This window comes from Mixophyes fleayi, chromosome 4 (assembly GCF_038048845.1).
Source record: "Mixophyes fleayi isolate aMixFle1 chromosome 4, aMixFle1.hap1, whole genome shotgun sequence".
NCBI classification, from domain to species: domain Eukaryota; kingdom Metazoa; phylum Chordata; class Amphibia; order Anura; family Limnodynastidae; genus Mixophyes; species Mixophyes fleayi.
The window spans coordinates 38015698-38030118 of NC_134405.1; the positions used below are offsets into that span (position 1 = coordinate 38015698).

Genomic DNA, 14421 nt, shown 5'->3' on the forward strand with positions numbered 1-14421 from the left:
CAGACAATGAACTTAGACATTACTACAACAGGTATGGTAATTATTCCCCAGATATTGCAATTTGGAGATAGTGATCTCTGGCTGACAAGAATGAGTCAGCTTTATGTCCAAAATATATTTAAATCTCTTATAGAAATACAGTTGGAATTGAGTGTTCCAAAAACTGTATTTTTAACATTTCTCCAACTTCGGCACATTCTTGAAATTCAATTTGATAATGGTAAACCCAAGTTCACTGCATCTCCAAAGAAAACTTTTCTCCAAAATAGAGTCAAAAGAAAAACATTTCGAATATTGTTTTGCTGAGTTTTGATTACAGAAATCCTTTCAATGCTTAGGACAAAATGGGAAGATGATATAGGACATCTAAAATAAGTATCAAGCTAATGCTTTGTGTGTAGTAGATAATGCCATAGAATAGTTGTTGATAATGGGAACCACTAGCGCTGTCCAGTACTGTGTGCGATAAAAACATATTCTATTTATTACAAGGTGTGTGTGTGTTATATGGCTTATTTGTATTTATTAAAAGCAGTGTGTGTGTTATATGGCTTATTTGTATTTCTTTCAAGGCGTGTGTTATATGGCTTATTTGTATTTATTATAATGTGTGTGTGTGTGTGTGTGTGTGTGTGTGTGTGTGTGTTATGTGGCTTATTTGTATTTATTACAAGGTGTTTGTCATATGGCGTATTTGTATTTCTTACTAGGTCTGTGTGTTATATGGCTTATTTGTGTTTATTTCAAGGTGTGTGTGTTATATGGCTTAGTTATATTTATTACAAGGTGTGTGTGTTATATTATTTATTTGAATTTATTACAAGGTGTGTGTTAAATGGTTTATTTTTAGTTATTACAAGGTGTGTAATAACTAATGGCTTGTTTGTATTTTTTACAGTGTGTTTGTTTTATGGCTTATTTATATTTATTTCAATGTGTATGTTATATGGCTTATTTATATTTATTACAAGGTGTCTGTTATATAACTTATTTATATTTAATATAAGTTGTGTGTTATATGACTTATTTAAATTTATTACAAGATATGTGTTATAGGGCTTAATTGTATTTATTATAAGGGATGTCTGTTATATGTCTTATTTATATTTATTACAGTGTGTCTGTTATATGGCTTACTTATATTTATTGTAAGGTGTGTGGTATATGGCTTATTTATATTTATTACAAGGTGTATATGTTATTTGGCTTCTTTGTATTTATTATAGGTTGTGTGTTATCTGGCTTATTTGTATTTTAACAAAGTGTGTATGTTACCTGTCTTATTTTTAACAGTGAATCATTTTGGAATCAGAGTTACAGCTGATATATAAAACAGGTATTTCTATTCACACTGTCTGCTAGGTAAATTCTAAACAAAAAGTCCATTTGTTGATATGACAGGGTATCAGAGACTGCTGTGATCTAATTAAAATGAAAGAATTTACCAACTACCTGATTACATTTTTTTTGTAGTAAGTGACTTTAAGAATGATTATATCTCATTTAGGTTTACATGAGAAGCTGCTCTGAGTAAATAAAATGTACACCTTTTCTTAGACCCTAACAGGTCACACTGTCTGCCTAGACAATAGGTGGGTCCTAAACAAAAGGTCCATTTGTTGACATAACAGGATGCTGGAGACTGCAATACTCTAATTAGAATAAATATTTTAAAACCTTCCAAGGTCTAATTAGAATTTTCCTTTGTACTATGTGACCTTAGGTGACAAACAGTCTGAGAATACTTTTTGGTCATCCCAGAAACTATTGAAGAGAGATGGGGAGTAATGACTATAAATAGGCTGTATCAGGCTGGTGTTAGTTAGTTGGTGGTTGGAGAGCTGGAAGGATGGAACAGTAATAATGAGCATGGAGAGAGAGAGAGAAGTAGAAAACTACACAATAAGGTAATTATATTATGCACAATAGTATATTGATACATGCCCAAATGATAGCAGATATTTTGTTACAGATATTGCCCTTTTCAGCAATGTGTCATGTGTTTGTAGTTTATATACCCAGATAATACACTTTACATAATATGTATCTACCAAATTCTACATTTGGCAGTATAGTTATATGTTCAAATAGTATGATAGATAGATAGATAGATAGATAGATAGATAGGTAGGTAGATATATAGATAGGTAGGTAGATATATAGATAGATAGATAGATAGATAGATAGATAGATAGATAGATAGATAGATAGATAGATAGATAGATAGATAGGTAGATAGATAGTAGATAGATAGTAGATAGATAGTAGATAGATAGGTAGATAGATAGGTAGATAGAGGAGTAATAGACATACCACATAATCTAAATCAACTGTTTTTGAACAATAACTTAAAATTTATGCCCAAATAGTTTCATGAACCATCCATTGAATGTGTGATAATAACTGTATGACGGATATCAGGGGAGGACTGGCAGACTTTAGCCCGGGGATAAAGCACATTGCACTGGCCTATAAGTAACGGTCCTTCCTTAAAGGTTGGTTTTCGACACTATATATATTTATCAATATAAAAGAGCCTACTTTAGTGTTGCTTAACCCAGAGATACTTTGTTATAATAAATGATAAATCTTAAATAATAAAAATAAATAATGCAACAAAAAGAACCTCCCTTTATATTGCATTTTATTTTATATGTTTCTTCTTACTAAACTACTTTAGGTATGTTTTTTAAACATACCTGGCTGATTATACTGGGATTTATCAAAATGCACATAGCCTGCTTATTTAAAAAACCTGATGTTTTTGCTTCACCCTATATACTAATAGGAAAATTTGTTTTAGGGCTAACCTAAACCAAATAATATTAGAGGTGGTACTGGAAGGAAGAGTAGAGCACTTGGTGTCAATCCGACATAGCTTGATTAAAGCGCTGGGGAGCCTGGGGCACTTTCGACAGGGAGCCCCTATGATGTAACATGATTATAATTTTAGATAAATACACAGGCAATACTGTGTGTACTACAGCTAGGTGCATGCAGCTCTGCCTTCACAAGTAGTACAGTGTGAAGCAGGAAATACTTCCCAACTATCCTAAGTGAGACAGTCACCCAAATTCGGGAATGTCTCACCAGATACAGGACAGTTGGCAGACTGTCCTAATCTCTCCTACCTGTTCTTATCACTTCCACCACTTGTGAGTGCTGGTTTCTTAACTCATTTGCTGCTTGTCTGGATCCTGGAATGTTGGATGCCCTATTAGGAAAAAAAATAGGTGCATAAATTTTAGAAAACTCCAAACAGTGTTAAATTAATAGCAGCCACATTTTATAATTAGGCCTCCATCCAGCCCTAACCTTAAAATAATAATATTCTCATTTGCTAAATAAATCCAATTTTCTCCAACCAACTTACATAGCAAACACATTTCATATATAAACCTATTTCTCTCCATCCAAACAGGCTCACCAATAAATTAAATTGCCCCCCACCACCCCACAAACAAAATAGAACCCATTAAATAACTAGCCCCCTCATGCACTCCACCATTAAATAGCCTACCTCCCACAATAAATTAAGACCCCCCCATCCCTCACACATTATATTAACATGCTCCCCTTTTCCTCACACATTATAATGACATGCTCCACACACACACACACACACACACACACACACACACACACACACACACACACACTGTATTGACATCACACACATACACACTGTATTGACATCTCATACACACTGTATGGACAAAACACACTCACTGTATGGACAAAACACACTCACTGTATGGACAGCACACACACACTGTATTGACATCTCACACACACTGTATGGACAAAACACACTCACTGTATGGACAGCACGCACACACTGTATGGACAAAACACACTCACTGTATGGACAGCACGCACACACTGTATGGACAGCACACACACACTGTATGGACAGCACACACACACTGTATTGACATCTCACACACACTGTATGGACAAAACACACTCACTGTATGGACAGCACGCACACACTGTATGGACAGCACACACACTGTATGGACAGCACACACACACTGTATTGACATCTCACACACACTGTATGGACAGCACACACACTTTATGGATAGCAAACACATTACATTGACATCTCACACACACTGTATGGACAGCACACACACTGTATGGACAGCACACACAATGTATGGACAGCACGCACACTGTATTGATATCTCACACACACTGTTTGGACAGCACGCACACTGTATGGACAGCACGCACACTGTATTGACATCTCACACACACTGTATGGACAGCACACACACTGTATTGACATCTCACACACACTGTATGGACAGCACACACACTGTATGGACAGCACGCACACTGTATTGATATCTCACACACACACTGTATGGACAGCACACACACACTGTATGGACAGAACACACACTGAATTGACATCTCACACACACTGTATGGACAGCACACACACACTGTATGGACAGCACGCACACTGTATTGATATCTCACACACACTGTATGGACAGCACACACACTGAATTGACATCTCACACACACTGTATGGACAGCACACACACACTGTATGGACAGCACACACACACTGTATGGACAGCAAACACACACTGTATGGACAGCACGCACACTGTATGGACAGCACACACACTGTATTGATATCTCACACACACTGTATGGACAGCACACACACTGTATGGACAGCATGCACACACTGTATGGACAGCACACACACACTGTATGGACAGCACACACACACTGTATGGACAGCACACACACACTGTATTGACATCTCACACACACTGTATGGACAAAACACACTCACTGTATGGACAGCACGCACACACTGTATGGACAGCACACACACACTGTATTGACATCTCACACGCACTGTATGGACAGCACACACACTTTATGGATAGCAAACACATTACATTGACATCTCACACACACTGTATGGACAGCACACACACACTGTATGGACAGCACACACACACTGTATGGACAGCACACACACACTGTATGGACAGCACACACACACTGTATGGACAGCACGCTCACTGTATTGACATCTCACACACACTGTATGGACAGCACACACACACTGTATGGACATCTCACACACACTGTATGGACAGCACACACACTGTATGGACAGCACACACACACTGTATGGACAGCACACACACACTGTATGGACATCTCACACACACTGTATGGACAGCACACACACTGTATGGACAGCACACACACACTGTATGGACAGCACACACACACTGTATGGACAGCACACACACACTGTATGGACAGCACACACACTGTATGGACATCACACACACTGTATGGACATCACACACACTGTATTGACATCTCACACACACTGTATGGACAGCACACACACTGTATGGACAGCACACACACACTGTATGGACAGCACACACACACTGTATGGACAGCACACACACTGTATTGATATCTCACACACACTGTTTGGACAGCACGCACACTGTATGGACAGCACGCACACACTGTATGGACAGCACACACACTGTATGGACAGCACACACACTGTATTGACATCTCACACACACTGTATGGACAGCACACACACTGTATGGACAGCACACACACACTGTATGGACAGCACACACACACTGTATGGACAGCACACACACACTGTATGGACAGCACGCACACTGTATTGATATCTCACACACACTGTTTGGACAGCACGCACACACTGTATGGACAGCACACACACACTGTATGGACAGCACACACACTGTATTGATATCTCACACACACTGTATGGACAGCACGCACACACTGTATGGACAGCACACACACACTGTATGGACAGCACGCTCACTGTATTGACATCTCACACACACTGTATGGACAGCACACACACTGTATGGACAGCACACACACACTGTATGGACATCTCACACACACTGTATGGACAGCACACACACTGTATGGACAGCACACACACACTGTATGGACAGCACACACACACTGTATGGACATCTCACACACACTGTATGGACAGCACACACACTGTATTGATATCTCACACACACTGTATGGACAGCACGCACACACTGTATGGACAGCACACACACTGTATGGACAGCACACACACTGTATTGACATCTCACACACACTGTATGGACAGCACACACACTGTATGGACAGCACACACACACACTGTATGGACCGCACACACACTGTATGGACCGCACACACACTGTATGGACAGCACACACACTGTATTGACATCTCACACACACTGTATGGACAGCACACACACTGTATGGACAGCACACACACACACTGTATGGACAGCACACACACTGTATGGACCGCACACACACTGTATGGACAGCACACACACTGTATTGACATCACACACACACTGTATGGACAGCACGCACACTGTATGGACCGCACACACACTGTATGGACAGCACACACACTGTATTGACATCTCACACACACTGTATGGACAGCACACACACTGTATGGACAGCACACACACACTGTATGGACAGCACACACACACTGTATGGACAGCACACACACTGTATTGACAGCACACACACTGTATTGACATCTCACACACACTGTATGGACAGCACACACACTGTATTGACAGCACACACACTGTATTGACATCTCACACACACTGTATGGACAGCACACACACTGTATGGACAGCACACACACACACTGTATGGACAGCACACACACTGTATGGACCGCACACACACTGTATGGACAGCACACACACTGTATTGACATCACACACACTGTATGGACAGCACGCACACTGTATGGACCGCACACACACTGTATGGACAGCACACACACTGTATTGACATCTCACACACACTGTATGGACAGCACACACACTGTATGGACAGCACACACACACTGTATGGACAGCACACACACACTGTATGGACAGCACACACACTGTATTGACAGCACACACACAACATTGACAGCACACACACAACATTGACAGCACACACATTACATTGACAGCACACACACACACTATATTGACAGCACACACAACACTTACCTTGTTCTGTCTGTGCGCTGATCTTCACACATGGGATGGCACCTGTCATGTGGTGCGCATCCCATGTGACACCGAGTCATATGATAGGACTCACAAGGGGAGGGCGGGGAGAGGGGGAGGGTCCGCAAATCGGCGGCTAATGATGGAAGGTGGCTGGTCCCAGAGGAGGGACCAAAGTAATAGAATTGGGCCGGTACCTGTACCGCCCAAAAATAGCCTTTTTCGTGTCCGGCCCAGCCCACCCCTGACGGATATAAAGGAACTCTATCCGTGACCTGTAGCAGTACTGTGGTATCACATGTGTAATATATCTATATATTATCTGTCAGTACTGCTATATCATATGTGTAATATATAGTTATATACTCTACATCAGTATAGTGGGATCATGTGTGTAATATATCCATACAAATTCTCTATCACTACTGTGGGTCATGTGTGTAATATATAGAGATGGGCGGGTCCGGTTCTCCGAGAACCAAACCCACCCGAACTTTGGGTATCCGAGTACCGAGCTGAGCAGCTCGGTACTCTCCCGCCCGTTCCGAATCCAAATCGAGGCCGAACGTCATTGTGACGTCGTCGGATCTCGGGGCTCGGTTCTCGCGATACTTCAACTTTATAAACACACGCCTCCACAGCAATCCATCGCCATTTGACAGAGGGAGAGAGCAGGGTGTAGTCATAGGCTAATTAGAGCAGGGACAGAGAATACAATATTGTTCTTGCAATTGCTCTAACCAAAATCGCTAGTGCAGAGAGGAGGATAGAGGTTTATTATTTTTTCTTCATATTTGGCACTCCCCAACGCTTTTGGGGTGTCCTCCCTAATTGTGCATAAATATTTCTGGCTGTCAAAAGTCATATCTGTCAGCAGTATCTACTAAATAATTTTTAGCACTCCTCAGTGCTTTTGGGGTGTCCTCCCTAATTGTGCATAAATATTTCTGGCTGTCAAAAGTCATATCTGTCAGCAGTATCTACTAAATAATTTTTAGCACTCCTCAGTGCTTTTGGGGTGTCCTCCCTAATTGTGCATAAATATTTCTGGCTGTCAAAAGTCATATCTGTCAGCAGTATCTACTAAATAATTTTTAGCACTCCTCAGTGCTTTTGGGGTGTCCTCCCTAATTGTGCATTAATATTTCTGGCTGTCAAAAGTCATATCTGTCAGCAGTATCTACTAAATAATTTTTAGCACTCCTCAGTGCTTTTGGGGTGTCCTCCCTAATTGTGCATTAATATTTCTGGCTGTCAAAAGTAATATCTGTCTGCAGTATCTACTAAATAATTTTTAGCACTCCTCAGTGCTTTTGGGGTGTCCTCCCTAATTGTGCATTAATATTTCTGGATGTCAAAAGTCATATCTGTCAGCAGTATCTACTAAATAATTTTTAGCACTCCTCAGTGCTTTTGGGGTGTCCTCCCTAATTGTGCATAAATATTTCTGGCTGTCAAAAGTCATATCTGTCAGCAGTATCTACTAAATAATTTTTAGCACTCCTCAGTGCTTTTGGGGTGTCCTCCCTAATTGTGCATTAATATTTCTGGCTGTCAAAAGTAATATCTGTCAGCAGTATCTACTAAATAATTTTTAGCACTCCTCAGTGCTTTTGGGGTGTCCTCCCTAATTGTGCATTAATATTTCTGGCTGTCAAAAGTCATATCTGTCAGCAGTATCTACTAAATAATTTTTAGCACTCCTCAGTGCTTTTGGGGTGTACTCCCTAATTGTGCATTAATATTTCTGGCTGTCAAAAGTCATATCTGTCAGCAGTATCTACCAAATAATTTTTAGCACTCCCCAGTGGTTTGCGCTCAGAATGGATTCAAAGCAGTCCACATATGATCTGAATGAGCAACCAGGTTCTGTCACCAGTCCTGATGTTAGTGTTCCCAGTACGTCATCTGGCCAAGGCGATGTCAAACAACAGAGTGTTTTCAAATTAGTGCAAAAAACAAAACCCCCAAAAAAATTTACTGTATTGAAGCGAAAAAGAAGTGTAACTGAGCAAAAGTTAAGTGACGATAAAAAAAAAATTGCAAGCATGCCATTCTACACACGCAGTGGCAAAGAGAGAATGAGGCCTTCACCTTTGGCTATTAGTGGCAGATCCCAAAAATTTACCCAGCCTACAATTGGTGCACAACTACTGTTACGCGTCAAAGCCGAGCTGCAAGATAACAGTGAGGCATTACAGGAGAATATTTGCTCTGATTCACAAATGACAACAATCCCTGTGGAGAGTCCATCCAACAGTAGGATGTCTAATCGTGAGCATTCTTCTGATGTGTGCCTTAATAGCCCGAGTGTAGCCGGTGATACCCAAATTGAGGATGCCACTTTGGAATTAGAAGAGGATGAGGGGGAGATTTGTGTAGGCGACGAGGGCGCTAATGATGATGTTGATGATTATGATGCAGACAGATACCAAATTGCCTTTCTCAATTTCTATTTATATTCTAGATTATATAACGGCTGAATAGTTTTCTATTTTACTCCTAGTGGAGAGAGGATCTGATGCAGACAGATACCAAACTGCCTTTGTCCATTTCAATTTATATTGTACAGTATATAACGGCTGAATTTATTAGTATTTTATACAAGTGGAGGGGAGCCTAGAGAGACAGAAACCAAACTGGCTTTCTCCATGTCAATTAATATTGTACAGTCTATAATGGCTGAATTTTTGGTTTTTTTAAAAAAGTGGAGGGGGGCCTATAGAGACAGAAAGCAAACTGTCTTTTTCCATTTCTTTACATATTTAACTATAAGTGTAGGGTGTAATATACATCCAAAGACGATGGCTGCATTGCCAATATGCATAGATGGAGAGGAAGACAATCTGTTTTGTGTGTAGAATAAATGAAGGCCTACCAACGAAGAATTAAACTGTTTTTTTGGATGATTTATTACCTCAACAATTAGATTACTTGTCTCTAAAACAGTTGGAGCACTAAATTGGGTTAATTTAGGCCCAAAAACATGGATTTTCCCAAAAAATAGCAAAACAAAACCAAACAAAACCAAAACCAAAACACGCAATGGCGGTTTTGCAAAACCAAAACCAAAACACGACGGTAATCCAGATCCAAAACCGAATCCAAAACCAAAACACGGGGGTCAGTGACCATCTCTAATGACAAGGAATGTGTGTTATATGGATTATTTATATTTATTACAAGGTATGTGCGTTATATGGCTTATTTGTGTTTATTACAAGGAGTGTGTGTTATATGGATTATTTATTACAAAGTCTGTGCGTTATATTCCTTATTTGTATTTTTTACAAGGTGTGTGTGTTATATAGCTTATTAATATTTATTACAAGGTCTGTGCGTTATATCATCATCATATTTTATTTATATAGCACCACTAAGTCCGCAGCGCTGTACAGAGAAGTCAATCACATCAGTCCCTGCCCCATTGGAGCTTACAGTCTAAATTCCCTAACATACATACATACATACACAGAGAGAGACTAGGGTCAATTTTGAAACAAGCCAATTAACCTACTAGTATATTTTTGAATTGTGGGAGGAGGAAACCCATGCAAACACTGGGAGAACATACAAACTCCACACAGATAAGGCCATGGTTGGGAATCGAACTCCTGAGGCAGAAGTGCTAACCACTTAGCCACCGTGCTGTGCGCTATATGGCTTATTTGTATTTATTACAAGGTGTGTGTGTTATAAAGCTTGTTTATATTTTATTTATTTTTTACAAGCTGTGTGTGTTATATAGCTTATTTGTATTTATTACAAGGTGTGTGTGTTATATGGCTTATTTATATTTATTACAAGGTATGTGTGTTATATGGCTTATTTATATTTATTACAAGGTGTGTGTGTGTTATATGGCTTATTTATATTTATTACAAGGAGTATGTGTTATATGGCTTCTTTGTGTTTATTACAAGGTGTGTGTGTGTATTATATGGCTCATTTATATTTATTACAAGGTGTGAGTGTTATATGGCTTATTTGTACTTATTACAAGGTCTGTGCGCTATATGGCTTATTTATATTACAAGGTCTGTGCGCTATATGGCTTATTTGTAAATATTACAAGGTGTGTGTTATATGGCTTATTTGTATTTATTACAAGGTGTGTGCATTATATGGCTTATATATATTTATTACAAGGTGTGTGTTATATATCTTATTTATATTTATTACAAGGTGTGTGAGTTATATGCCTTATTTGAATTTATTACAAGCTGCGTGTGTTTTGTGACTTATTTATATTTATTACAAGGTGTGTGTTATATGGCTTATTTCTATTTATTACAAGGTGTGTGTCTTATATGGCGTCTTTGTATTTATTACTAGGTGTGTGTCTTATATGGCTTCTTTGTATTTATTACAAGGTGTGTGTGTTATATGGTTTATTTATATTTATTACAAGGTGTGTGTCTTATTTGGCTTCTTTGTATTTATTACAAGGTGTCTTTGTTATATGGCTTATTTTTAACAGTGAATCATTTTGGAATTAGAGGTACAACATATATATAATAGAGGTATTTCTGCTCACACTGTCTACTTGGTAAATTCTAAATGAAAAGTGAATATGTTGATATAACAGGGTATCAGAGAATGCTAAAATCTAAATAGAATGAACAAATTTGCAAACTACCTGATTAGAATTTTCCTTTCTAGTAAGTGACTTTAGGAATGTTTATATCTAAATTACATGTGAAGGATGTGTACATGAGAAGCTGCTGGGAGGAAAGAAAATTTACACATTTTCCTAGACCCTAACAGGTCACACTGTCTGCCTAGACAATAGGTGGATCTAAACAAAAGGTCCATTTGTTGACATAACAAGATGTTGGAGACTGCTGTGATCTAACTAAGATGCAAGATGTTACCACCTGACAAGGTCTAATTAGAATTTACCTTTGTACTATGAGACCTTAGGTGACAAACAGTCTGAGAATACTTTTTGGTCATCCCAGAAACTATTGAAGAGAGATGGGGAGGAATGACTATAAATAGGCTGTATCAGGCTGGTGTTAGTTAGTTGGAGGTTGGAGAGCTGGAAGGATGGAACAGTAAGAATGAGCATGGAGAGAGAGAGAGAAGTAGAAAACTAAACAGAATATATTGATACATGCACAAATGATTGCAGATATTATGTTGCAGATATTGTATTTTTTAACAATGTTTGATGTGTTCTTGCTGTAACATTCTATATATAGTTAGCGTTGCAATTTATCAGAGTTATAATAATGGGAATCACTACTATGCATTATATATTCTGTTTGTTGTATTATCTATTAGTAAATATTGTGCTGAAAAATGAATCTGGGTTTACATGATTTACACCCAGATTATACACATTATATATTATGTATCTAATTAATCCTATGTTTTGCAGTGTGGTTATATGTTTAAATAGTATCATAGATGCATAACATATACCTTAATATATTGATGGACAGCCACATGTGGTCACCTATGTTGATTTAGATTATGTGGTAGGTATATTATTCCTGTACATACTTGTACATATTTATACAAGTATGAGTCTAAATTTACAATTTAGGCTCAAGTAGTTTTATGAACCATCCATTGACCGCATGATAATAAATTTGTGAAGGCTATAAGGGAACTCTATCTGAGTACTGTTGCAGTACTGTGGGATCAAATGTGTAATATATATATATATATATATATATATATATATATATACACACACATTTCTATAAGTACTGTGAATTATGTTTGCAAAAAATATTTATGTACTCTCCATCAGTACTGTGGTATCACATGTGTAGTGTGTATATGTGTGTGTGTGTGTGTGTATATATATATATATATATATATATATATATATATATATATATATAATATATATTGAAGCATCACATGTGTAATATATATATGAGTACTATGGGATTATGGAGGATATTTTCATTATTACTATGTTAAGACAGTATAAGAATTGCTAAAAAATTTGCAGACTATGTGTATTATCTTAATAAGAATTGGTATCGGCTGTTTGAGGATAGAGTTCTCTTATCTGCACAATTAACTGACAATTGGGTCCCAATAATGTGACAATGTGCACAAAGATGAAAGCAATGGTCAATTACTGAGACATATTTGTTAGTGTATATAAATATAGTTCATGTTCCTTATACAATATAACACTACTACTGTTAATGTAGATTCACACAAGTAATTATTAAATAATAATATAAATAATAAACTCATCTTTTTTGACAGATGGATTAATGAGCGGGATTCCTACTGAGAACAGAAGACTTCTCGGAAAAGGACCTTGTTCTCAGAGCATCAACAACCAACAAGTCATATCAGCCACAAATGCTAATTATTCTTTAACTAGAAAGTTTTCACACAAACTGTTCCTATTTTTCAATAGGAAAATCCTTCTACACGTAACTTGTTACTAATCAAACACATGATGAGTCTCAAAGCAGATAAATCTTTTCCATGTTCTGAATGTAACAAATGTTTTAAAACAAGGTCAAAACTTGTTCTTCATCAGCGGATTCACACAGGAGTAAAACCTTTTGAATGCTCTGAATGCAACAAGTGCTTTACCCAGGCTTCACATCTTGCTACACATCAGAAGAATCACACAGAAGAAAAACCTTATACATGCTCTGAATGCAGCAAGTGTTTTAGCCACAAGTCAAATCTTGTAAAACATCAGAGGATTCACATGGGAGTAAAACCTTTTACATGCTCTGAATGCAACAAGTGCTTTTCCCAGGCTTCAAATCTGGTTGAACATCAGAGGATTCACACAGGAGAGCGACCATATAACTGCTCTGAATGTAGCAAGTGTTTTGCAGTGAAGTCAAATCTTGTAAGACATGAATGGATTCACAAAGGTGAAAAACCATTTAAATGCTCTGAATGCAGCAAGTGTTTTACTCTTAAGCAAAGTCTTGTTAAACATCAGAGCACTCACACAGGAGAAAAACCATTTAAATGCTCTGAATGCAGTAAGTTCTTTACCCGGGCTTCAAATCTTGCTGAACATCAGAGGATTCACACAGGAGAAAAACCATTTAAATGCTCTGAATGCAGCAAGTGTTTTACTCAAAAGAAAACACTTGTCACTCACCAGAAGATTCACACACAAGACTCACCCTGAGATACTGAATGTAACATGTGTTTCATTACCAAGTTAACTTGCTGTATCATCATAATATCCATACAAGGTAAAGGCAATTTTAATTTTCTGAATGTGACAAATGTTTTATATGATATCAAAGTCAGAGAAGACTGAAGAAGTCAGGCAATAGGACTTGTGGGTATCTTCCCCCCGGAAGGTCTCCATTATTTGAACTAGAACTATA

General features: G+C 38.1%; 1 protein-coding gene across 1 annotated transcript in view; it reads left to right on the forward strand.

Annotated features, from left to right (window-relative positions):
• The window catches only part of LOC142150627 (uncharacterized), a 209826-nt gene that overhangs the window by 150363 nt on the left and 45042 nt on the right, over positions 1 to 14421 (forward strand). Inside the window, 2 exon segments of the mRNA XM_075205823.1 lie at positions 9019 to 9033; positions 13580 to 14200. Coding sequence (XP_075061924.1) covers positions 9019 to 9033; positions 13580 to 14200 — 636 coding nt within the window.